The sequence below is a fragment of the Triticum aestivum genome, chromosome 2B (assembly GCF_018294505.1).
Source record: "Triticum aestivum cultivar Chinese Spring chromosome 2B, IWGSC CS RefSeq v2.1, whole genome shotgun sequence".
Taxonomy (NCBI): Eukaryota; Viridiplantae; Streptophyta; class Magnoliopsida; order Poales; family Poaceae; genus Triticum; species Triticum aestivum.
This window is the reverse complement of record NC_057798.1, coordinates 86,897,176-86,924,472: the sequence shown is the minus strand read 5'-3', so window position 1 is coordinate 86,924,472 and position 27,297 is coordinate 86,897,176. Positions and strand designations below refer to the sequence as shown.

The 27,297-nt window shown below is 49.3% G+C and overlaps 1 protein-coding gene across 2 annotated transcripts; it reads left to right on the top strand.

Moving 5' to 3' along the window:
* The first annotated feature begins 11,193 nt into the window (after positions 1 to 11,193).
* Positions 11,194 to 18,436, top strand: LOC123043631 (uncharacterized). Of its 2 annotated transcripts, XM_044466146.1 has the most exons (8): positions 11,194 to 12,479; positions 14,425 to 14,562; positions 14,739 to 14,876; positions 15,059 to 15,157; positions 16,182 to 16,325; positions 16,513 to 16,608; positions 17,660 to 17,803; positions 17,991 to 18,436. In XM_044466146.1, the coding sequence occupies exons 1-8, from the start codon at positions 11,312 to 11,314 to the stop codon at positions 18,218 to 18,220; spliced, it is 2,157 nt and encodes a 718-aa protein (XP_044322081.1). In that variant the 5' UTR covers positions 11,194 to 11,311; the 3' UTR covers positions 18,221 to 18,436. The 2 variants fall into 2 exon arrangements, with proteins under 2 accessions (XP_044322081.1, XP_044322082.1); XM_044466147.1 differs by lacking the exons at positions 16,513 to 16,608; positions 17,660 to 17,803.
* The last annotated feature ends 8,861 nt before the right edge of the window (positions 18,437 to 27,297 follow it).

The window sequence follows — 27,297 nt, the reverse complement described above, 5'->3', positions numbered from 1 at the left end:
CATACTCATTTCCAGCAACATGGGAATCACTAATATGTTATATGCGTCCATGCAAATGATCATATCACATGAAATAACAAGTCCTTCGAAATGAGGTGTTGTTATAAACGTGTCAACGAACACACCAAAAATATTATGCCGGGATTCAGAATGCTTGCCTTCAAGTTGTGGGGAGGCAGGGTGCACTCCAAAACCTTTGAAGGCTTTCTCCTCTCTCCAAAAATCCTATTTAAAAATATTTTTGAATCAATATATAGTTTCAAAAACAGTACCAAAAAATTGTCTGAAATTTTTTGAAATAAATCTTAAAATAAACTAGACAAAATTTTAAAGAGGACAAAAAAAGAATCAATCAAAAATACTTCTCTGTTTAAAAGTTATAAGGGTTTTAACCCAGGGACCTTTTTGTAATGAAACAGAAAACTCTCAGGGGGCAGAACAGAAAAGTGCAGAAAACGATTCAGATTAGAAAGCGCATTTGCCAGAATACGTTTTCAGAAAGCGGTTCAAAAAAAGAACAGAGAGGTTGACGGGCGGGTCCCACCCGTCAGGTTTGAATATTCAAAAGAGGCGGCAGAGCTCGTCGGCGCCCGAGAGCTGCGGAGGTCGCGGGCGGTGATCCACGGCGAGGCAGGGGGATCGGGGAGTACCTCCGTGTTCAGTGCATCCTTCCGCGTCGGTGGGTGGTGGTAGTGGTCGCCGGTGAGCACCACGTCGACGGCGGCCCTTGCTCCGGCGGACGGTGGTTCGGGTAGTCGTGGGCCTCGTCGGAGAGAGCTGTTGGGGTCAAATTGGAGTGGGGGTTAGTCTTCTAGAGATGCCATGAGGCTATGGGCAAGCCTAGGGAGGTGGAGGAGCTCTCACCAGCGAGAACGCTGTCAGAGCCCGAGGCAGACGGAGGTAGCCGGAGTTGAGGAAGAAGGGCCCCTCGAGGCTCTTCCAGTGGCTGGGTGGGGTCTGGTGAGGTGGTGGAGGTGTGAGGGGCGAGAGCGAGCTCGGAGGCGTTATATATAGCCGGCCCGAGGCGGTTGCCGTGAACGGGATAAGTCCGACGAGCGATTACGGCGGTGCTGTGACTGGACAGTCGGTTTAGGGGCTCGAGCATCGACTAGACGGGGTAATGGTTCCATCCCGGTGCATAACTCCGTAAGGCAGGGGCGGTTACGGCCTGTCCCCAACGGAACAGTCGTGCGGCCCGTCGGCGGCAGGGAGCGCGCCCTGCGCATGCCAGGCCACGGCGACGGTGCTGCATGCGTGCGCTGGCAAGGGAGACGGCCACACGGAGCTCCCAGGTGGCTTGGGCGGTGCCGAACGGCGTTATGTCGTAGGGTGTCTCCCGTTGGTCGCCACGGGAGGTTCGGACGCCGCAGAAGACGCCGGCGCAGGCGGGCCAGGGTGCCACCGACGCCAGGAACCAGCCAAGTGCATGTGCGGCACTCTAGACAGGGAGGAGGGGCCGTGCGCAACGCGCCAGATCCACAGTTGATGCGTGACTGGATACTGACGAAGAAACGACATTGAAACTCTGAATCTCTGAATATTTCTGAAAGTGCACAGAAACAGTGTCGGCCAAGTGTTTGACGAAATGATTTTGGTATGTGAGAGGTTCTCCTTGAGCTGATCTTTGGTGGGGTGGCCTCTCATTGTGTCTGAGGGCTGCCTGAATTTTGGTAGAATTTTTAGAGAAGGGGAAATATGAATTTCACCAAATTTGACAAATCTGGTCCAAACTTGCAGAGGCTGAAACTTGAAAATTTTGAAAAAAGGAAGAGTGGATCTTGATGGTTCTTGGTTGTGGGTGCTAAGGACTATCCAGAGGAGTTGATTTGAGATCAAAACTCAAAGGAAATTAGGTACTTCCTTTGTAAATCACCTAGGCCTAAAGTAATTGACAGAAATGTTTTGGGAAATAAAATAAATGGAATAAAATCCAAAAATGGTTTGGACTAGTTGGAACAGAATGTTAGGGTTGCCCCAAGTGGAAGGGAGTGGTCTTGGATGGATTTACCACATGAGGCATGGTAAAACCATGGGTGGTTTCAATATAAGATAGGTCCCAAAACTCCTAGGGATTTCTCTTAAAGAAAATAAATCCCAAAAATAAATTTGAGAAGGGGACAAACAGAAGAAAGGTTTTTAATAACCAAACACCAGTGTTGATGAAGATACCAAAATAAAATCCTTGCCAAGGGGGAAAAGTTTTGAGAGGGAAGAGAGTCCAATAAATTTGGGAAGTATTTCACTTGAGGTAAAAACTCCATGATAATAAGAAAGGAAATGTTTCAAAAATCAAAAGTGAGCCTGGAAAAATAAAAGTTTAATTTCCTGGTAAAATTTTAATATTTAAAACTTGGTTAAATTTTTGGGGTGTTACAATTACTACCCCCCTTAAGAAAAATCTCGTCCTCGAGATTTGCTAAGGTTTGTAAAACAAAATACTTTTACCTGGTCAAAAGATCACTTTACTAAAGCGATAAAAAGGTGGCTACAGTGAGAGGGCAATAAGTGGTGAGTAACTACAGTGTGGGATACTGGCGTTGTGTGGAGAAGTTCCACGCTTAGGAAAAACGAGCGATTTCTACGCTGGACGCAGTGAATTTAGAATAAATTCTAAATTCGACAATACGCTGGTCGTACCCGAGAGCACAGTGCTCCCTTAGGCTGACAGGTGGGACTAGGGCCCACTGTCAGTCTCACCTTCTTCCTCTGGCTCTCTCTTCTTCCTCTCCCCCGCGCGCTTTCCCGGCTTTCTCCACCAGCGACGTTTAGCGCGTAGGGCATCTAGGCCGTACTGCGGTAGTGCGCGGCGTGCTTGCTGCCGGTGCAGTGTGCACTCACCTCGCGGGCCAGTGCGCTATCGGCACTTCTCGTGGATCCGCCTCTGAACACCGGCGATCGGGCGATGAGCGGTGCTGGTGGACTTCGCCCACCGTACACTGATCTCGAGCTATAAAATGACCGCGGTGCTCCTTCTTCACCTTCGCACTTGGCCTCGTTTCTCCTCCTCCTTCTCCTCCATTACTGCTTACCGGAGCTCAAGACGAGGCTCCAATGGCGGAGACGGTGCCGGACTGGTACGTGATCCTGGTGTGTGGAGGGCTGGCGGCAGTGCTGGGGCTCTCTGTGCTCCTGTGCGCGATGATCTTTGATGATCACCGTGATGCTGCCGCTCGGGTGCTGGCTCTCCGCGGTGGCGGTGATCACGGGGATTAGGCGTAATTCCGGTTATTCACTATTATCAGTGTGCCGGAGGTGATTAGTATCCGGATGATTATCCGCTAATCTCTCCCTTGGAGGCATGTGGAGTGCTTAGATGGGTGGTTGGTGAGATGCAACATGGTTGCGTGTATTTGCAAGCAGTGTAAGAGTCCGAGTGGTTGTGGGTCTCTTGCCGTGGTGCTGCGTGAATAAAAAAAATCCATGCCGTGAGAGGATAAACGATGCAGCAACTCAGGGAAAAGAAATCTCATTCCCGGATTTTCGCGGTTACACAGGTTACTCGCGAAGAAAACCACTCATATAAGTAGAAACTAAATATTCGACTCGCCACACAAATTCGAGGTACCATGCATAAGTTACAACGTAATAATAAATGCTGAAATAACAAACACAACAGTGACGTCTAAAATGAGAATGGTAACTGGACCGGGTCTTGAGAGAATGTCTCTGGTAAAGGGATACACTCCTCTTCTATCAGAGGAAGTGGATTGACCAGTCGATATATGTGTCTCTCCGGATCGGGCCTTAGTGGTCTGCCGATGGCAATCTGAGGATTCAAATCAGCGAGACTCTGGAGATAATCCATCACTCGCTGGTTCAAATGCTCTTGAGCGATGATGTACTGGATAAGGTTGGCTAGCACTGGGTCTCTCTCAATCCGCCCACCGGGAAAAGATGTCACTCCTCTGGGTGCTGCACGGCTCGGAAAATAATAATATCCTCGTTCGCGGGCATAGGGTACCGCAAATCGAAGACGAGCAATTGCTTCGTTCGCAGCAGCTTCTATGGCCAAGCGTGGGGTTGGCATAGATTTCCCCACGAAGGAAACCTCCGTTGGATCTTGGTTGGGGTCTACAGGAGGGATGTGTACTGCTGCCCAATATTCCGAGGTGGAAGGGGTGATTCTCGATTTGAACAGCTCGTACTGGGGTGGCTGGGTAGAACCCATGGTACTACAGGTAAAGTCCCACAATATTTTGACAAAGCTACCAGGGGTTGCATCTGGGGTTCTCCGATAAATACTAGGGCTCGACATGGCAAGAAATGGTTGTGAGAGTGGTGCACGAGGTGAGGGTTGCTGGGTAAGGTCACAAGGTGGCCTTCTTATATAGCATCTGGCTGGTTTATTTACCGTGGTGAAAGGTAATAAATCTGCCAGATTAGCTCCAAAGGTCGGGGTCAGTGTCAGGGATACACATATCTCATAAAGAGACGTGTTACTGTGGGTGTCGTCGAGGTTGGTTTTGGTAGCTGTGCCCTGAAAATGTGCAACTATGCGCTGACAAAATACGCAAGGCTACTATTAAAACAGAGGCACAACGACAGGCTACGTTTATATACAAGGTCACACGATTACAAGCGAGGATACACTGAGACTCGGTACTACTCGTACGGCTTAGTCTACCTCGTTTATGTCTAAATGGGCGTGCCTGGTGGATGTCGAGGCTTCTCCACGTGTCTCACTGTCGGGATTAGTCGGAGATGGTGGAGGAACTGCAGGGTCGGGGTAGCGATGATGACCATCGCGGGGATTGTTGGCCACAATTCCGCTGGAGTGTGCTCCCAAAAGGTGACGAAGCACTTCTAGGGTCATCAAGGCACCATGGCCGTTGGCTGGAGCTGACCTCAGGGTCTCGATCGGGTGTCCGAACAGCACGACTGGGTTGTCGGTGTCGGTCTCGGCTTCCCTGCTTGCCGGGGCTCTGCGAACCAGCTCTCCTCGAGCTGCGATCAGATCAATGGTGATCTGGTCGAACAGTGCCTCTAGTGCACTTACATAGCGCACTAGGTGCAACAATGCGGGATCCGTCTCGTGATCTCCGTTGGCAACTTGGGGTGGTCTACCATACCCTTCACGCCTGGGGTAGTAGTAGAACGAGCGACAGTTAACTCCGGGCGACAACTGCCGGAGTTGAACTATAGCCTCTCGAGCAGCTAGCTGGATGGCTTGTGGCTCGAAGGAAGTTGTTCTTCCGGTGAACCTGTAGGGGCGTTCTGGCGACAGACCCCTACCATAGATGTGCACAGTGGCCCAGAATTGACGGTCCTCACCGCTCATGGGTCCTTGGTACACAACATATTCTGGGGGCTCTTCTAACGCATAGGCACGACGGGTGAGGTTTGCGAGTATGGTCACGAAACCTCCAAGGTTGGTTGCTGTGGTCTCATTGTGCATTATGGGACCAGGCATTGTGGCTAGGTTGGGGAATAGGCTAGCGTGCCCTTTTTATAGAAAAGGGGATGGAGTCTTCCTTCGCACGCTTGCGAATGGGACATTTTAGCCATCGGTCACTGGTGTGTGATCGATAGGTTAGGCTGATAGGTTGGGCACCGACTGCCAAAAAGTGTCGGGATCACTGTGTGGCTATCTTGCACGGGAAGCTTGGCTGGGGTTTTGGTTAGGGTCTGGTAGGTTGGTTTGCCTAAGTTTTCCGACCTGGCTAAGATAGGATTAGCCAATGGTCAGCCTGGCTCTGGTACCAAGTTTGTGGGGACCGAATTTCCGGGTGTTAATTTCCAGAAAATGGCCCTTGTGCTCACCAGCCCCAGGATAACTGTTAGCTGATGAGGCACCAACTTGATACAGAAATTCCAAGTAAAATACAAAATATGTAGTACAAGGCCATTCTGGCCTGTGAGTACAACAAATGGTTTCTAATGATTGATGGCGGAAGCGGTTTGTGGATCATCAGTGTCTATGGGACTCCAAATTCCCACAGGAAGAGCTGACCAGGTTAACTCCTATCTTTGCGAGGCTGTTATCACCATTGCTTAGGTTCCGGGGCTGTCGCCACGGTCGCTCCTCTCCACGCAAGAAAATCTGGCCAAGACAATAGCCAGGGACAAGCCAATAAGTACTTTGAATGTACTCGCAAACATTATGAACACAGGTATAATATAACAATGATGTGCTGAAAAATATTTTATGCTCATGACGTCAGTCACAAAAGATAAATAAAACTCTGATGCGTGCAAGCATGTTATTTATGAATATGCAATAACATAGTAGTATTAAAATTATGAAATAAATAACAAGCATGCCACAGTCAGGCGTCTTAGCGACACCACATAAAAGGGTTTTAAAAGAAATAGCACAGTCGGGCGTCTTAGCGACACCACATAAAGGGCTTCAAAAGAAATGCCACAGTCGGGCGTCTTAGCGACACCACATAAAGGGCTTTAAAAGAAATACCACAGTCGGGCGTCTTAGCGACACCATATAAAGGGACTTTAAAAGAAATGCCATAGTCGGGCGTCTTAGCGACACCACGTAAAGGGCCTTAAAAGAAATGCCACAGTTGGGTGTCTTAGCGACACCACATAAAGGGCCTTAAAAGAAATGCCACAGTCGGGCGTCTTAGCGACACCACATAAAGGGCTTTAAAAGAAATGCCACAGTCGGGCGTCTTAGCGACACCACATAAAGGGCTTTAAAAGAAAAGACAGTAAATATCCAGGAGGTAGAACCATCCCAGGGATATTCGATAATACCAATAATATCACGGGTTAGTCAACAATAAAAATAATCATAATTATCACAAGTCACAAGTTGTGATTCCAGTTCGGGTTTAATAGTTTCACCTCCGAATACCGACACTTCACCCATCCCAGACTGTAATCCTTAACCATGGACACAGCTATTCGAATAGGTTTAATCTCTGCAGAGGGTGTACTCTTTACCCACGAGTAACGGATTCCTTTAGTCCATCAAGACTAATTCCGTCTACGGTCTTTTAAGTGAAAACGCACCTGACTTGCACACACCATCTTAACTTACCGGTGTCTGGAATCACCCACGACACTCGTTAAGCAAAACTCTAAGTGGGGAGGCTACAACCTCGATTAGCATGGGATCACAAAATTTATACCGCGCGCAAAACTGGGAAAGCTACCCCCTCGGCTACAACCGAAACACCCATGCCCTCTGACTGGATGACTGGCTTTAATCCATGGCCTTTGTACCCTCATCCCGTCCCCTCTATACAGTGTGTGCTAGAAAGGGTCGACAAATTACTGAACCGTACCCTACCTATGGCAGGGACAAGTGGTAGCACGAAACAAGTGTGGGGGTTACTGGAACAAGACTCGATCTACGGTCGACTCAGGAGGTTTATAATTTCCCTGCATGACATGTATAACAAATATATTTCAACCATCTCAATCAACACTCATTATACCTTACTATGCCATACCGGACATAACCGTTCCGACGGAGACCGGCGACAAGCTCACGCCTACCCAAGGCAGAGCTTTCCCGGATTCCTTTCCGACATGCATGCAAGGTACATGAGGATGATTACCATCACAAGCATACTTATTTCCAACAGCATGGGAATCACTAATATGTTATATGCATCCATGCAAATGATCATATCACATGAAATAACAAGTCCTTCGAAATGAGGTGGTGTTATAAACGTGTCAACGAACACACCAAAAATATTATGTCGGGATTCAGAATGCTTGCCTTCAAGTTGTGGGGAGGCAGGGTGCACTCCAAAACCTTTGAAGGCTTTCTCCTCTCTCCAAAAATCCTATTTAAAAATATTTTTGAATCAATATATAGTTTAAAAATAGTACCAAAAAATTGTCTGATTTTTTTTAAATAAATCTTAAAATAAACTAGACAAAATTTTAAAGAGGACAGAAAAAGAATCAATCAAAAATACTTCTCTGTTTAAAAGTTATAAGGGTTTTAATCCAAGGACCTTTCTGTAATGAAACAGAAAACTCTCAGGGGGCAGAACAGAAAAGTGCAGAAAACGATTCAGATTAGAAAGCGCATTTGCCAGAATACGTTTTCAGAAAGCGGTTCCAAAAAAAAAGAACAGAGAGGTTGACGGGCGGGTCCCACCCATCAGGTTTGAATATTCAAAAGAGGCGGCAGAGCTCGTCGGCGCCCGAGAGCTGCGGAGGTCGCCGGCGGCGATCCACGGCGAGGCAGGGGGGTCGGGGAGTACCTCCGTGTTCAGTGCATCCTTCCGCGTCGGTGGGTGGTGGTAGTGGTCGCCGGCGAGCACCACGTCGACGGCGGCCCTTGCTCCGGCGGACGGTGGTTCGGGTAGTCGTGGGCCTCGTCGGAGAGAGCTGCTGGGGTCAAATTGGAGTGGGGGTTAGTCTTCTAGAGACGCCATGAGGCTACGGGCAAGCCTAGGGCGGTGGAGGAGCTCTCACCAGCGAGAACGCTGCCGGAGCCCGAGGCGGACGGAGGTAGCCGGAGTTGAGGAAGAAGGGCCCCTCGAGGCTCTTCCAGTGGCTGGGCGGGGTCCGGTGAGGTGGTGGAGGTGTGCGGGGGCGAGAGCGAACTCGGAGGCGTTATATATAGCCGGCCCGAGGCGGTTGCCGTGAACGGGATAAGTCCGGCGAGCGATTACGGCGGTGTTGTGGCTGGACAGTCGGTTTAGGGGCTCGAGCATCGACTAGACGGGGTAATGTTTCCATCCCGGTGCATAACTCCGCAAGGCAGGGGCGGTTATGGCCTGTCCCCAACGGAACGGCCGTGCGGCCCGTCGACGGCAGGGAGCGCGCCCTGCGCGTGCCAGGCCACGGCGACGGTGCTGCATGCGTGCGCTGGCAAGGGAGACGGCCACGCAGAGCTCCCAGGTGGCTTGGGCGGTGCCGAACGGCGTTATGCCACAGGGTGTCTCCCGTTGGTCGCCACGGGAGGTTCGGACGCCGCAGAAGACGCCGGCGCAGGCGGGCCAGGGTGCCACCGACGCCAGGAACCAGCCAAGTGCGCGTGCAGCGCTCTGGACAGGGAGGAGGGGCCGTGCGCAACGCGCCAGATCCACAGTTGACGCGTGACTGAATACTGACGAAGAAACGACACTGAAACTCTGAATCTCTGAATATTTCTGAAAGTGCACAGAAACAGTGTCGGCCAAGTGTTCGACGAAATGATTTTGGTATGTGAGAGGTTCTCCTTGAGCTGATATTTGGTGGGGTGGCCTCTCATTGTGTCTGAGGGCTGCCTGAATTTTGGTAGAATTTTTGGAGAAGGGGAAATATGAATTTCACCAAATTTGACAAATCTGGTCCAAACTTGCAGAGGCTGAAACTTGAAAATTTTGAAAAAAGGAAGAGTGGATCTTGATGGTTCTAGGTTGTGGGTGCTAAGGACTATCGAGAGGAGTTGATTTGAGATCAAAACTCAAAGGAAATTAGGTACTTCCTTTGTAAATCACCTAGGCCTAAAGTAATTGACAGAAATGTTTTGGGAAATAAAATAAATGGAATAAAATCCAAAAATGGTTTGGACTAGTTGGAACAGAATGTTAGGGTTGCCCCAAGTGGAAGGGAGTGGTCTTGGAAGGATTTACCACATGAGGCATGGTAAAACCATGGGTGGTTTCAATATAAGATAGGTCCCAAAACTCCTAGGGTTTTCTCTTAAAGAAAATAAATCCCAAAAATAAATTTGAGAAGGGGACAAACAGAAGAAAGGTTTTTAATAACCAAACACCAGTGTTGATGAAGATACCAAAATAAAATCCTTGCCAAGGGGGAAAAGTTTTGAGAGGGAAGAGAGTCCAATAAATTTGGGAAGTATTTCACTTGAGGTAAAAACTCCATGATAATAAGAAAGGAAATGTTTCAAAAATCAAAAGTGAGCTCGGAAAAATAAAAGTTTTAATTTCCTGGTAAAATTTTAATATTTAAAACTTGGTTAAATTTTTTGGGTGTTACATTTCCTCTCATGCAGCTAATACTAACCAACACCTCTATTGATTATCTTCTAAAAATCCAGCAATCAGCAGAAAGGCAACTCGTCTCGGGAAAACTCACATTAGTTAGTAGAAGAACTGGAACGGGAGAGGCATGGGCACGATTCATACCTCAGAAAGGAGCTGCGCAATTTGTAGAACGCGCGGCGAGATGTAAGCCTGTAGAACACACTCCACTTCTCTAGAACGGGAGTCGTGCCTACCCCTTCTCCACACCGGCGGCACGGTGGCCGGTACCTCGTCCTTGCGGCAACGCGGTGGCTTGCATCTCCTCCCCGGCGGCGCGGTAGCCGCCACGCCATGGCTGTAGCTTTGAGGAGCTTGGCGCTCATGGCCGTCGCGGGGAACGGGGCGGCTGGCTCCCGCATGGAAGCCGAAGGCGCATCAGGGTGGTCCGCGTGCCTCACCGAATGCGCCCTCCCCCTGCGTCGCCCACGGCCCACCGCCTCTCCCCCCATCTCCCTCTCGCCGCTCCTCTCTGCCCGCACCAAACACCAACTTCGACGGCATCGACGCGCACCAGGTGGATAGGTGGTGACCGCACATCCTCATCGCCCAGCCGCCGCCGGAACTTGCCATGCTCCTCCCCGAGGCCGCCGCTGGACCTGCGGGGCTCCTCCCCGCGCGCCTGCCGCAGGCTTGCCATGCTTCCCACGCGGGGGCGTCGAGGGAACTGCGTGCCTCCTCGTCCCGCGGTCGCCCTCGATGCGCGCGGCGGAGGCGGTGGTCGGGCGGGAGCTGATCTGCGGTCGATGTTGGCAACGACGGCGAGAATGCGCAGCAAAGAGAGCAGAGGTGTGGTTGGGGAAAGGACTCTTGACGATAACCCCCCCTTGTTGGCAAATCCTTGATCATATGCCCCCCGCCGTTGTCTCTGACATGTGGGGTTTAAGTGACCTGGGGGGTTATCATCAAATCTCCCCAACCCAGCCGATTTAAGATTCGTACTGTAAATCTGACGGCGCAAGAGGCGTTCGGACGGAAACATCAAAACACAGCGCGTTCGGGAGTTATCGATTCCGTATAGAAAATGTTTAACGTCTATTTGAAAATTATCGCATGTATTTGATAAATGAAGAAAAACAAAAAAAAGAATACCAGATAAAACCGATATAGAGAACACACACACACACAAATAAGATCACCCGGAAAATTTGGCATTGCACCATTGCAGCATGACAACGGACAACACAATTGAGATATGAGAATGGGTATTTTGCAGTACAAGCCTCTGGCCGGAGCCCAACAGCCCAAAGTCCTTTCTGCTTGTGTTTCGCTGCTACTCGGTCTCGGAGGAAGACCTACACACATTCCCCCTCGGAAGAAAAGCAGCACACACAGCAGCCGCCGCCGCCGCCGCCCAGAGAATGGCCTTGCCGGCGATCCCCGACGAGCTCCTGGTGGAAATCCTCCTCCGCCTCCCCACCGCAGCCGACCTCATCCGCGCCTCGGCCGCCTGCGTCTCCTTCCGCCGCCTAATCGCCGGCCGCTCCTTCACCCGTCGCTTCCGCAAGCTCCACCCGCCGCCCCTTCTCGGCTTCCTCGACACAGGGCGGCTTCGCTTCCACCCCGCCGTCCCGCCTCACCCCTCCGCGCCCGCGGCCAGGGCCGTCGCCAGCGCCGCCGACTTCTCCTTCGACTTCCTCCCCTCCCCTTGCTCCTCGCGGCCCTGGTCCGTGCAGGATGTGCTTGACGGCCGCGTACTCCTCGAAAGGCCCCGCCCCCGCCGTCGCGAATCTCCCTCCAATGAGATGGTCGTGTGCGACCCCTTGCACCGGCACTATCTCTTGCTTCCCCGGATCCCCGATGACCTAGCCGCTTCGGTTGTCCACGCACAAGGGTTCTGCTACGAAGACTCCTGCCTCGTCCCTTCCGGCGACCACGAGGAGGCAGCTGCGACGGACGAGGCTTCATTCAGGGTGATCTGGATGATGCTGCTCCCAACTAAGCCGGTGATCTTTGTCTTCTGCTCGGGCACAGGGCAATGGCGAACAGTTCCATCACTGACTTGGAGCGAGATGTCGCCTGGCTTTGTGTTATCGACACATGTGTTTTCTTTCCTGAGGCGCCATTACGCCCATGGCTGTTTCTACTGGACTTCATGCTCCACCGAGAAATTCCTCGCGCTCGACATCAGGAGGATGGAGTTCTCCGTGGCTGTCCACCCACCCTGTGAAAGAAAACCGGGTGAGAATGTGGTGATCGCGGAGGCAGACCAAGGCATGATTCTCATGTTTGTGCCTAAGCCTAACACGTCTCCCGTTATTTATACTGTTTGGCGAAACAATGGTGGGAGGTTCACCCAGTGGCAGATGGAGAAGCCAATCACGCTGGATTCTGGGTCCGGCCTCATGGGTGCAGCGGGGAGGCATTTGCTCCTATATTATTGCGGAACCTCGTCGGTCGGCCGAAGTTGTTTCACGCGGGACGTTAACACATTCCAGCTCGAGAGGGTGTGTTCTGCATATCCCAAACAGACACACGCATATTGCAACTTCCCACCGTCGCTATTATCGTCACCGACAGTGTCAATTGGTAAAATTTTCTGTTGCATCCCGGTTACCTCCTTCCCTTCTTCATAGCTATCACTGTCACACAGCTTGTTTGATGCTTGCCAGTTTGTCATTGTGATCATAGTTATTGTTTACACTGTTTAGTGAGTGTTGCCTTTCCTGTGCTGCTATTTTTTTTTGTCTGTTCTGTTTGCCATTCTAAGGTAATTATACAACTGAAAAGCAATGATCTTGCAAACCAATAATAGCATTTTAGTTTTATCTGTAATTGTGAAAAACACTAAATTACAACTATTATTTTGATTTTTATAGCAAAACTAATAGAGGAGTCCAAGTTTTAATTAGGACTTTTCTGCCAATTCACCTTAGAAACATTTATTCCAGTCAACCAAGACCTATCATGTCCACTAGTTCTTTTTGGTTACCATCACACCTATAAATTTATCTCAGTATTATCGATTTCGTATAAAAATTTATCTGAGCTACAAAATTCTTATTTGGTCTGTGGTATGAAATTTTGATCATTCTTGATAGTAAAGTTAAATAAAATATTGAATCACAAAACATTTTGCAAGACAAATAAAATGATATTATTTCATTATGTGCATCTGAACGATCACTGTAATTTTTGTTGTGCCTTATAATGCATATTCCTCAGCAGGAATTTTGCAAAGCAACTGAACTGAGATCGGTAGTACTGTCATGGGATGCTAATGATGGACAAATGTATCATGTAGTACTTTGCCCGTTACATCTGAAAACCTTGTCACTTGGCCGTATCCTTTGATCCTATCCTGCATAAATGAAGTTCTTTCCAAAGTCATCAAGTCAATCTATACAGCCTACTGAAATTTGATGTCTGAATTAATGCACTTGTCCCTGAGAACTACTCTTCTGAATTTTGGCATCCTTGTCTGCACAATTTCTTTTTATTTCCAAATTGTTTTTAGTTCACACCTATATATATCTCCTCTGCAGGACATCTATCTTGAGCTGCAGCTCCGCAAGTTGGGGCACTTTTTTTTCATCTATACTAAGTTACTAAGGTTCCACACAAAAATAAATTCACCCTATAGTGATTTACAGCGTACTTTCTTCTGCCATGCCTGTCAAAAACCCAGCTTTGTTTGCCTGCATGCAGACGTAACCTTTTACATTTTCTCCTGTTGGCAGTGCACTTTTGTGATTCATTCTGCCATTAATCTGTCAAATCAACCCCTCTTCGGTATTGATGTCTGTTCATCTTACAACCAGGATATCGTCTTTGTTTAGCGTACTACTGCAATGTAACCTAAGACGCTTCTGCCCGATTGCCATTGTTGCTTTGCTTTCTATGTGCAAATGTTTTTTTTCTCCTTTATAATCATCTTCCTCTCCTTCATGTATGTGCTCCTCTCTTTAATTTCCCTCTCGTCCACACCCTTCCTTTGAAGCATGGAAATACACAAATTGACGATCACTGCAAAATGCTCTGGTTGCAGAATAATTGAGCTTGACTGTACTAATATCATTAACAAGAAATGTTTACAGAACTTTGTTGAATGTTGCGAGTACTTGATTGCTGGATTTGATATCTGGTTCTCTCTACATAAGTTGCCTGCAACTTTCTTAATTCTCAATCACATTACTAAGCTTTTCAATCAACATCTAACCATTCTCATGTGAAGGTCACTTAATATATAACCTAGCTACAGACTATAGTAGTGTGCAACATTAAGTGAAAGTGTCAGATAACTAAAAATTAGCAATAGCTCGACTTAGTGGTGCATCCTTCAGTTTCGCCACCGAAGGTCAAATAACCATTCTTATCTGAAGGTCACTTCATATATAACCTAGCTACAGACTAGTAGTTGCAGACCATAAAAGAGAGTAAGTTCAGCCTTAGTAGTGTGCAACATTAAGTGAAAATGTCAGACAACCAAAAATTAGCAACAGCTCCATTTAATGATGTATCCTTCTGCGTGCAGGCACACACCATGCTGACATCCAGGGAGCGGGGGATGATGTGCCAGTGCCTCAACTACGAGAATCTGACCCTGGAGGCGTGCAACGACTTGTTGCTCCGGCGGCCACCCGAGCTCCGAACCCCTGTTTCGCCACCGAAGGTCAAATAACCATTCTTATCTGAAGGTCACTTCTTATATAACCTAGCTATAGGCTAATAGTTGCACACCATAAAAAAGAGTAAGCTAACCTTTGTAGCGTGCAACATCAAGTGAAGATGTCAGACAACCAAAAATTAGCAATAGCTCCATTTAATTGTGTATCCTTCTGCGTGCAGGCACACACCATGCTGACATCCAGGGGGCGGGGGATGATGTGCCAGTGCCTCAACTACGAGGATCTGACTGTGGAGGCGTGGAAGGACCTGTTTTTCCGGCGGCCGCCCGAGCTTCAAACCCCTTGTTCGTCGTCGAAGGTCAGACAGCTATTCTCGTCCGAAGGTGACTTCAAATAAAACCTAGCTACAGACTAATAGTTGCACACCACAAAAAAAGTAAGCTAGCCTTTGTAGTGTGCAACATCAAGTGAAGATGTCAGACAATTGAAAATTAGCAACAGCTTGTGTCTATTTTCATGATGTATCCTTGTGCAATGCAGCCGCACCCCATGCTGATGTCCGGCGGCAAGCGGGGGACGCTGTGCGAGTGCCTGAACTACGAGAAGCTGGCCCTGAAGACGTGACCTTGTGCAATGCAGGCAAGTAGTAATGTTTATGCACATGGCAGCTGTTAGTTATCTGTACCATGATATGATGAGCAATCGGTAGTCTTTCCAAGTAGGATTTATGCCTCCCATCTTGTTTCCCTTCCCAATCGGTGAGGAGCAATAATCATACGCAAGCTATATATAACACACTTTTTCCGTAATGAGATTTGGACCACAAGAAGAATCCTCAATGAAATATCCCAGACGCTCAGACTCTGGAGCAACCGTGCCAATAAGGAGATAGATAGGACCGAACTGATGACCTACGCAAAAATTTGACTGTTATCATTCGAGCCCTGCCCCGTTTTGAATGCATAAGGTAGACAATGGTCTACCTTTTCTTTCAAAAAAAAGAAGATACAGCACACCATTCCCATATCCCAATCACAAATACTGATGCACCTTTTGCCCCCCCCCCCCCCGGGGGGGGGGGGGGAAGACCCCTATGGTAAGTGAAGATGTCAAAAAACTGAAATTAGTACTATTGCAATGGAACCTAGGACTCTTCTTCCGGATTGTCATTGGTACTTTCTATGTGCATTTTTTTTCCTCCTTTAATCATCTTCCTCTCCTTTATGTATGTGCTCCTCTTTTTAATTTCCCTCTCATCTACACCCTTCACTTGAAGCATGGAAACACACAAATTGATGATCACTACAAAATTGCCCTGGTTGCAGCATGATTGAGCTTGACTGTGCTAATATCATTAACAAGAAATGTTTACAGAACTTGGTTGAATTTTGTGAGTACTTGATTGCTGGATTTGATATCGTGTTCTCTCTTCATAAGTTGCCTGTAACTTTCTTAATTCTCAATCACATTACTAAGCTTTTCAATCAACATTTAACCATTCTCATCTGAAGGCCACTTCATATATAACCTAGCTATAGACTAATAGTTGTGCGCCATAAAAGAGAGTAAGTTCAGCTTTAGTAGTGTGCAGCATTGAAGTGAAAATTTCAGACAACCAAATAACAGCAATAGCTCCACTTAATGGTGTACCTTGTGCATGTAGGCACACGCCACGTCTGCGCTGATGCCCAGGGAGCAGGGGATGATGTGCTGGTGCCTAAACTACAAGAAGCTGACCCTGGAGGTGTGCAAGGACCTGTTGTTGCAGCGGCTGCCCAAGCTCCGACCCCCTCTTTCGTCGTCGAAGGTCAGACAACCATTTCTCATCTGAAGGTCACTTCATATATAACCTAGCTACAGACTAGTAGTTGCACAACATAAAAGAGAGTAAGCTCAGCCTTAGTTTAGTACCAGTTTGCAACATCAAGTGAAGCTGTCAGACAACAAAAAATTAGCAATTGCTCTATTTAATGATGTATCCTTGTGCAATGCAGCCACACCCCATGCTGATGTCCGGGAAGTGGGGGGCGCTGTGCAGATGCCTGAACTACGAGAAGCTGTCCCTGGAGGCGTGACCTTGTGCAATGCAGGCAAGTGCCAGTGTGTATGCACATGACAGCTATTAGTTATCTGTACCATGATAGAATGTGCACATCGGTAGTCTTTCCAAGTAGCAGGATTTATGCCTCCCATCTTGTTTCCCTTCCCAATCGGTGAGGAGCAATAATCATACGCAAGCTATATATAACACACTTTTTCCGTAATGAGATTTGGACCACAAGAAGAATCCTCAATGAAATATCCCAGACGCTCAGACTCTGGAGCAACCGTGCCAATAAGGAGATAGATAGGACCAAACTGATGACCTATGCAAACGTTTTCTCTCCTACCACCTTCATGTAATTTGACTGTTATCATTCGAGCCCTGCCCCGTTTTGAATGCATAAGGTAGACAATGGTCTACCTTTTCTTTAAAAAAAAAGATACAGCACACCATTCCCATATCCCAATCACAAATACTGATGCACCTTTTGCCCCCCCCCCCCCCGGGGGGGGGGGGGGGGGGAAGACCCCTATGTTAAGTGAAAGTGTCAAAAAACTGAAATTAGTACTATTGCAATGGAACCTAGGACTCTTCTTCCGGATTGTCATTGGTACTTTCTATGTGCATTTTTTTCCTCCTTTAATCATCTTCCTCTCCTTTATGTATGTGCTCCTCTTTTTAATTTCCCTCTCATCTACACCCTTCACTTGAAGCATGGAAACACACAATGATGATCACTACAAAATTGCCTGGTTGCAGCATGATTGAGCTTGACTGTGCTAATATCATTAACAAGAAATGTTTACAGAACTTGGTTGAATTTTGTGAGTACTTGATTGCTGGATTTGATATCGTGTTCTCTCTTCATAAGTTGCCTGTAACTTTCTTAATTCTCAATCACATTACTAAGCTTTTCAATCAACATCTAACCATTCTCATCTGAAGGCCACTTCATATATAACCTAGCTATAGACTAATAGTTGTGCGCCATAAAAGAGAGTAAGTTCAGCTTTAGTAGTGTGCAGCATTGAAGTGAAAATTTCAGACAACCAAATAACAGCAATAGCTCCACTTAATGGTGTACCTTGTGCATGTAGGCACACGCCACGTCTGCGCTGATGCCCAGGGAGCAGGGGATGATGTGCTGGTGCCTAAACTACAAGAAGCTGACCCTGGAGGTGTGCAAGGACCTGTTGTTGCAGCGGCTGCCCAAGCTCCGACCCCCTCTTTCGTCGTCGAAGGTCAGACAACCATTTCTCATCTGAAGGTCACTTCATATATAACCTAGCTACAGACTAGTAATTGCACAACATAAAAAAGAGTAAGCTCTGCCTTAGTTTAGTACTAGTGTGCAGCATCAAGTGGAGATGTCAGACAACTTAGATTTAGCAATAGGTCCATTTAATGATGTATCCTTGTGGAATGCAGGCACACCCCATGCTGACATCTGGGAAGTGGAGGACGTTGTGCCGGTGCCTGAAGCACGAGAAGCTGGCCCTGGAGGCGTGCAAGGACCCGTCCTCGCATCCGCCGCCCAAGCCCCAAAACCCTCGTTCGACAACAATGGTGCGGAGGCGGGTCGTGGTGGGGCGAGAAGATGGCGCTGGGGCTGGGGCTGGACCTGCGGAGTCTGTAGGGGGCAGGTAGCCGAGGTGTGAGGAGACGAAGGACCGGAGTAGTAGTGCCAAGGCGTCCAGAATGTGGTAGGCTGCTAGCTAGATGGTGACATGGAGTGGCCTGATGATCCTTTTTGTAAAGCTTATTTGCTTGATTTGTGTGGTGATGGCCGTTGGGTACGAGCGAGGCACACGAGCAAGAGTGGCAGCTGTTCTGCTGGGATTGCAAAGCTTTCGCCGTTGCGGCGTTGCGGGATATGACTGATCGACGGTGCAGTTCATCTTCTGTCGGCAAACCCATCATTACCTGGCAACAGGTGATGCATTGCCGATTTTGTTGTGGACAGGGCTGGACTTGGTGTTAGGAAGTAACCGACAGTAGCATGAACTTCATCTTCATGAACTGCAAGAGCACTCAGGCATGCTCTTCAGGCAATGGCGCGTGATCGTCATAGCGCTCTGTGATCATCTGCTTGTTCGCCGGACATGTTGAGCATACGAGGAACATATGAATTAAAACAGGTTAGCTGTAGAACCCAAGTCGAAGCGTTTCTCTTTAGGTTCTGGTGACCCAAAGCGCCGCCTGCTGACCGGGCGCCGTGCTACAGTAAGAAGTCAGGAAAAGATTCTCCAGGAGCTCCCCGCAATGCAGATCCGGTACGATTCCGGTACAGCAGCCCACCCATCGGGGTTTTTTTCTACCTGCAGACAATCAGTCGTCAGGTTTATCAATTACCACCACCGTACTTCCGTGATGCCAATCTTAAGCGGAGCAGCACGCAAGTACTGGTGGTACTGAAGGTGGTGGTGGCGAGACAGTGAAAAAAAGCTGGTGGGTCTTTTTTTCTCTCTGGTTCATCCAAAAGATCCATGATGAGATGAGGGATTGGACTCGGCGCCGAGGTGCGTGCGCCATGCATGGCTCCCACCCCGCTCTGTTTCCGGCCTCAGGGCCCGTGCACACCGGGCGGCGGCAGCTGCGGCAACTCTGTAGCTAGCACCGTGCCTAACTCAGTTAGAGGTTAGATTAGATTCTAATTCTAAACTAACCCTAAATTAACTCTAACCAAAAAGCTGTTTGGATGGTAGGGTTAGATTGATAATAAAATATATTTTTCTCAATCATTTGACTACTTTGGACCCTGTTTGAATGGGAGGAGTAACTTTTTTTACTAATTTTTCTAGTGGGTCCAAAAGAACTAACCCAAATAAGCTCCCCTAGTGTGGGCTAATTTTTTTGGTGGGTTAGATCCAACTAACCCAAACTAACCCATCATGTTTGGATACTTTTGGGTTATTTGAGCCCCAACTAACTAAAACTAACTCTAACATAGGCATCGAAACAGGGCCTACGAGTGAACCGGCTAGCGCAGCATGGTGGCGTTAACCTAAAAGAATCTCCAGCCATCCCGTCCCCCCGCCGCCGCTTGGGGACGAACCGGCGATATATTCGTCGTGGGGGCGATCGGATTCCCAGCCGCCGCCCCCACGTCCTTTTTGAAACATTTTGAAAAAGATATTTGATCAAAAATTGGCAAATTAGGACATAGATTCGGCAAACACGCCATAAATTTAGGCGTTCCACAATTTTTTTACATAGAAAACATAAATTTAACTAAAAAAACAAAAGGGCCGCGCCTACAGGCCGAATAACTCACTGAACGCGGCGTAGTCGCCGTCGTCGTCCTTCTCCTTCTCCACGCAGTCGTCCCTGTTGGACCCCTGACCGGAGTCACCCTGGCAGACTAGTTTAGCCGGTGGCGGCGCGTCGTCGTCGTCGTCGTTGTCCTCAAGGACGATGACGCCGCCCTCGTCGCGCCCACGGCGGCACGCGGCGATCTCCTCCAGGGCGCGGCGCTGGCACTCCATCTCCAGCCCTCCCAATCTTCCCGCGCCCACTTCATGACCGACTCGTCGTCGAGCGCGTCATCGTGCTTGCTCTTCACGGCGGCGAGCCCCGGCTCCGTCTTCGGCCTGACGAGGCGGGGAGGAGCCGAGGAGGAGGCACGACCGCCCTCGTTGATGACGAAAGCGGCGCTGCGGGTGCGTGCACGTGGTGGCTAGACGGGGTGAGACGGGGAGAGAGCGCGCCGATGGCGAGAGAAGGTGGGTTGTGGGCGGGGTGATTCCACCAGCGAGGAAGGAGCGGTTTTTATAGCGGCCGGGGGTGGCAACGCGTGTGTATGCGTGGCAGGTGGGGGCATGTCGCCTCACCGCGCCGCCCATGAGGAATCAATGGAAGGCTGACCGGCGGCAGCCTTGGCATTGATTCCCTGCGGGAAACCGAGGCGATGAGGATGACGAGGCTCGGGGGTCGCTCGCTCGGTGGGCCTGCCGTTCTTTCACGCCAAAAAACGATTGCCCCGGCGCCCCCGGTTCCCTCCAGTGTGCCGGGTTCGGACTGGGTCCGCCAACGCAAGTTTCGAGTCTAACCGGTGAAAAATGGGCTCCTCAGGACGCGACTGGACCGTTTTTCGGACGCCGGCGCCGAAAAAGGGGCTTGAGGGGGCTGTTGGGGGACGCGGCTGGAATGCTCTAATCCGGAGCTCGTCTGGTCTTGCTACTACAGACAGGAGCCTCGTCGTCGTGTACGTACATACGTCAATGATGCAGTCCGGTGCATGGCGTGATTAGGCTAGTCATAGTGGGGAGTAACTTAGACTAGTGACATACATATGTTACTAGTCCATGTTACCACCTTCATAGTGGGAAGTGTCATAGGTGTAGTAACATGCATATCTTCATTTATTGCTTTGTAGACTCATTTTATATTGAAAACCGCTATGTGATGGTAACCTATTATGTTACTTTATTTGTCTCTCTCCTCTTTAGTTACATGACACGTCATCTTTTTTCTTATGTGGCACCTATATTACTACTTATGTTACTCCCACTATAACTAGCCTTACACATCTAAGCCGGCTGCACACCGGCCGGCCTCGGAGGGCTCGAGGGTGGCCTGGCCATCATTGGGCGGGGCTGCAGGAGCAGCGGTACGTAGTAACTACTGTAGTGTACTGCGTACTTCCGGAGACTGAGTGAGAGGGAGGGAGTGGATAAAGAACTCCCACCAACGCAGTACGTACCAACCGCGTGCGTTGGACCCGCCGTGCCATGCCATTGCCATCCATGATCTATCATCTCACACTCCATCCCCACCACCCCAGGCCGGCAGGCCGGAGAAAAGTCTCCCTGGATCCTGGCGCACCCAAGATTCAGCCCGATTGCCTCCTAAAACAAAAGAAAGAGATTCAGATCTCAAGCCTCCCTGAAGCAGCTCACCTGAATCTCATCTCCAAAGTATCCAACCGTAAACCCACCCATACAAACAAAGTTTCGCACATTTCAATCAGGCCCTCCATACAAACGCTAAAAATGTGTGTCCACAAATCTATACGGACCAAATTCAGTTACCACCATAGAGCTAGCAAGAATTAGCAGGGGAATCAAAGCGAGTACAAACATCGGAACTTGGTCCCTCTCTCTCCATATATTCCGTCTGTTCCTAAATGTAAGTCTTTTTAAAGATTACACTATGGATTATATACAGAGCAAAATAAATGAATCCACGTTCTAAAATATGTCTATATACATCCGCATTTAGTTTGTAGTGGAATCTTTAAAAAAAAACTTACATTTAGAAACGGAGGAAGTAATACGTAGTGCTGCTACGTACAGTACTACCACCACTCCTGGTGATCTCAACCAAAGCTCATCAACTAATACTAATTAATTAACTAAGCAGGCTCCATCCATGGCTCGATCAAATCGCTCATAGGTTTTGCCCTTTTCGGAACGGGAGGCGGCCACACAAAGGCAGAAATTCTGAAAACTGCGGCAAAAAAGAAAGGTCCTCTTCGGAATATATAAAGCGCGCGCGCAGTGGCAGTGGTGGTACTCTGTGCATTATAAAAGAAGCTGGAAATGTGGTGCCAGTAGGGTGCCGGTAGGCCACAGCCAGTCTATTTGGAAAGGAATTTCGCCGTCCCATCGCCGTTGCATGTCAAGTTCCCATTGGCCCGGGCCGTATCTGCCAGAGCCCACTTTCTCTCTCTATCCCTCTCTCTGTCTCGCTGCAGAATTTCTTTCTCCTTTGGCATTCTTTCCATGCAAAGGAGGAGTGAGAAATGCTCCAAGGACATGGACACATGCAGCAAGCAAAGCTCGGTACTGTCGATGCGCCGCTGCGGCAGCTGCTGCCGCTACTACTAGAGCATCATGCTATTGCCGCATGGATGTACATGTTATTTTCAGGTTTCTGGAGGAATAATTTGTTACGGTAGCAGGTTTTGGCAAAAGGAAGGGGAAAGAGGGCAAGCTTTGTTCTCCATCATGCCATCACATGACTAAAGTGCCACTTACTCAAAGCCATCATCCTGCAGGATTAGGGCGCTAAACAAGCTTACTACCTAGGTTGACGAGCAAGTCAGCCACTCTCAAGACACAGACGCACTGGGAGCAGAGCATCTCCAGAATTTACAGCTGCTCTCCTCCATGCTTTTTATGCAAGTGCCGATTAAGAAATCTGTAAGAAGAGGAAAGGAAGGAAGGAGCCATGCTATAGAGGCCGGTGCAATATTTCTTTAGGGCTAAGCGCATTTGGGTGTCCCCCTGAATCCCCGATGCCCTGGAGCTCCCCAAAGGGGAAAGATGCCGCCGAATGCAGAGCCGCCACGTGGCGCCCATAATCCCGCATCCGAGGATTCTTATAATCTTAACCCCTCCCCATCCAGCTGCAGATCTGGTCTGCACGCCGGCGAGCCCTGCCACGTGGTCAGCTCCCAGCTATGTCTCACTCCCAGCCACACTTGCTGCAAGAGCAAGAGATAAAAAAAAAATCACTGCAGCCTTTGCAGGTGCAGCTTGCAGCGGCCAGCCAATGCGTACGCGTATGCGTTGCCCGGTCAACAGGCCTTCTCACTGCCTGCTCTGCTCCGCGGCCCTGTTTTTACTGCACTGTAAATCTCGTGAGCGGTGAAATCAAGAACCTGACGAGCGCTGCATGGCGAGCATGCAATGCACGGCCATGGTCAGGACGGCAGGAGTCAATAATATGGGTGCGCTCTGAGGAGGAAACAGGAGATGGCAGTCGTACCACGCCAATTATCGGCGCGGCATTTGGCCGAATGGACCGGACGGGGAGAGAGGATTTTCACTTGCGCGCCTCGACCTCGGAGCGGTCGAGGGCCTAGAAAGCAAAGCCCCAACAGGAGTTCGCCAATTATTACCTTTCCATGCACGATTTGATCATGTTTTCCTTTTTCTTTTAGTTGATGGTTTGACCGTTGAACTTGCTTGCAAGATCATATTTTCTTTTTGCAGATGCGCGGGGAGAATGCTCGTCGGACCGGCTCCGCAAATTATGTTGTTGTTTGTGAATTCTCTTGCAAATGATGGTGTATATTTGGTCACAGTCAAACTTCAGTAAACTTCGACCGAGTTTATAGAAAGGAAGCATATCACCGTTTACAATATCAAATTAATAATACCCAGAGATTCGTCAAAACAAATTATATCTCGCTAGACTCTCGAGGCACCCAAGTATTGTTTTTTCATTTGTCATATTGTTTCATCCTGCTAAACCGAATTCGTCGTGCACCTCAGAGCAGGCATCAATTATCGGGTCAAGACTTTGCCGAATGGACCGAACAGGGAAATAGGGCCTCCCCATCCCCCTGCTAAACAGAATCCGTCGTACACCTCAAAGTAACCGAGGGTAGAAAGCAAGCAACAATAGTTCATCCATTATTATCTTTCCATGTATGGTTTGATCTCGTGAAATCATTTTTTATTTCGAATGCATGATTTGATCTTCTCACGGTTGAACTTGCTTGCGGGACCCACTTTCCTTTTTCCGAACATGGCATGCTCTTCAGGGCACCGCCTATGTATCGAAGGATACACACATAATTGGTGAACTTCATAAGAGGAGGATGCTTTTCATGTTACTAGTCAACCTTTTTTGTGGTCATTGCCTTGGAATTTAGTGATGCTTGAATGCTTTTCTTGGCCTGATTGCTTTCTAGTGAAATTCTTGAGCATCAGGAAGATCTGCCCATGAAAAAACGCCGTGGACTGGCGTATGGTAGGATGATTTACTTTCTAACCCGAGGAAGTCTCACTAATGTTGCTTCAATCGACGTGGATGTTCTTATTTCTTTGTTGTAGAATTTCCCCAATGACTCCAACGACAAACGCTTCCTCACTCATGGGCTCCCCTTCATTTCCGGGAATGCCTACAAACACCATCTCTGTCGAGCTTGATGAAGACTCCAATGCAAACACTACACGACCATCAAAGGTTTCCATTAATGTCATTTTTCTTGTTGGACGCTCTCAAAGTCCAATCTCCATCACAGCCACCATTGTTTCCTCAGCGGATGGCCCCTAGGTTTTCCTCCTATTATGAACAAGTCGACCACATTGCTTTACTTCGCCCCCTCGGTGGCCCAGGTATGGTCAGTCCTAGGGTTCGAAGTCCGCTTTTCCACCCCACTGATTTGGAACATGATAACACCTGCCGGCCTCGACCCCCAACATTTGTCCATCGGTAGCACTCACCATTCTATGGCAGATATATGACTCAAGAATGCAGCTGCCATTAGGAACATTGTTTCAGAATTCTCTCTTTGGATTTATAGGCTTAAGGAACCTTTAAGAGTGTCGCTATGTCTTGGTGACATTACCTATCTCCTTGTGTTATAGCACACCCTTGACAACCTTTTGAGTAATATATTCAAGCGGGGACGCTCTCCGTCGGTGACTGTTAAAAAACCCTTGTTTGCAAGATCAATTTTTTCATTCATTTAGACATGGGAGGAGGACACCCTTCATGACGCCTCTGAGTAGAAGGATGCACCCATCTAGCTACATAGCAATCGTTATTTCTTTTTCTTTTTTGGCCCTTATCTTAGAATTTAGTGTCCCGTCATGAGTGCCATTTTTCAATTTCTGCCTTTTCCCAAGGAATAAGGAAGATCCACATGCCACCAATGCTAAATACCAAACTGGCATCATCAGTGGCCGCTTTGGTGGAGCAAGGCGTGATAATTAGCATCATTAGAGGATAAAACTTTGCCATGGATCTTGCTTACAAGAGAGGCTTTATCGGGCCATGCCATTGGACGAGGAAAGATGTGTGTATGTGTTTCTTCAAGGCAAAGGTGGGGGGAGGAGACGTTGTTTCATGCAACGGGAACCGATGAATAAACAAGCTGAAATCGCAGCGTGCTCAGCCATCATCACATCACACCCCCGCAAATGCTCGATTAACTTGGCTTAATCACGGGCTGCCAGGGCTAATGGAGGCACACGGAATTTTCCTCCGTGTGGTGTGTGTGTGGCCTGAAGCTGCCATTTCCACTTCGAGCGGTGGCTTTTCTGCCTTTGGTAGGAGCGGATTCCCATTCCTCGGCCAGGCTTAATTCGAGCACACGAATATGAATATATATGATGGTGTTTGGTTGGCTCCTAGGACAAAAATATATACCTCATCTGCCCACCTGCATGCATGAAGAAAATAAATAATGGAGAGGCCAGACATTTTTTGTTTCTCTCTTTTGAAAGCTGATGATAAAACAAGGACATGAACCCAAGCTGAAAGCCCCAAAAAACTCCTTTTGTTATTCAATGAGCTTCAGCTTCGTGCCTCTTGTGTGGTGTGGCCCAGCCGGCACTCTTATTATTGTTACCCTACTCATCATCAGTGTCACTCTCTCACTCACTGCTCCACTCCTACTGTTCACCTCGGCCAAAAATAAAACGCAGCTGCCCGAGCTGTAGCACTGTAAAGGCATCGTCGTCTCCTCTTTCACCACCAGCTCCCCCCCCCCCCCCCCCCCCTCTTCCCTTTTAGCACCCCCCCTTCTCCCCCACACGGCCGGCCGGCGCCCCTCTTGCGGTAATCCTAAATTAATACTCTCCTCTGCCTCACCGGATTCTGATCTGGTCCCGGCCGTGGTGAAACAGGCAAGAACTGCACCCTGGCTGCCCATTTTTCTTTCTCTCTTCGTCTCCCTGTTGCCTCCTTGCTTGTGAGATTTTCTCTCCCCCCCTTCTTGGTATGCTTAGGATTTGTTACCATTGACCGGCCGGCCTCGGTGGTGTCGGAGGCGGGCGCGTGGATGGGAGTTCAGACAATGTCGTCCCTCGGCGGCGGCGGCGGGGGAGGGGCCCTGGCGCGGCAGGGGTCGGTCTACGGCCTCACGCCCAACGAGGTGGAGAGCCACCCGGGCGAGCCGCTGCGGAGCATGAACCTGGAGGACCTCCTGCGCACGGTGCTCCCCGCCGCCGACGCAGAGACGGTGGACGAGGTGTGGCGCGACATCGAGAGCGCCGGCCGCGGCCGCCAGCCGACGGTGGGCGAGATGACGCTGGAGGACTTCCTCTCGCGCGCCGGCGTGCCCGTCGCCGGCGCGCATTGGCTGCACCAGTAGTACCCACCACAGCAGTACGTGACCCGGCCCCTGCCGCGGCCCCTCGGCGTGGGCGCCGGCCCCTTGCTGGCCGCCGTGTACCACGGCGGCGCTAGTTTATATTGGTGTGTATATGAACAGAGCAACGGACTATTGACCTCTGGTGACCCAAAGAACGTCCCGCCGCCCGCTGATCAGTCGCCGAGCTACAGAAGGATGGAAAAGATTCTGCACGACCTCCCCGCAAGTAATAAACTAGCGACGTACAGATTCGGTACGAGTCCGGTACAGCAGCCCATCGGGGGTTTTTCTACCTGCAGACAATCAGTCGTCAGGTTTATCAATTACTTCCGTGATGCTAATCTTAAGTAGAGCAGCACTAGTACACAAAGTACAAGTGGTACTGAAGGTGGCGGCGAGACAGTGAAAAAAAACTGGTGGTTCATCAGGAGCGTGATGAGCGAGCGCCCAGTCACCGAAAAGATCCGATGTGCGTGCGCCATGCATGGCTCTGTATCCGGCATCAGGGCCCGTACGCACGCGCCGGGTGGCGAGATGGCAGTTGCCGCAACGCTGTAGGACCGAGTGGACCGTGCCGGGCGTACGAGAGAACCGGCGATGCTGCTAGCGCGGCATGGACGCACGGTGACGGTAAGAGCAACTTCAACGGGGCGACCCATTTCGTTCGGCGCCGTCCGTTTGAAT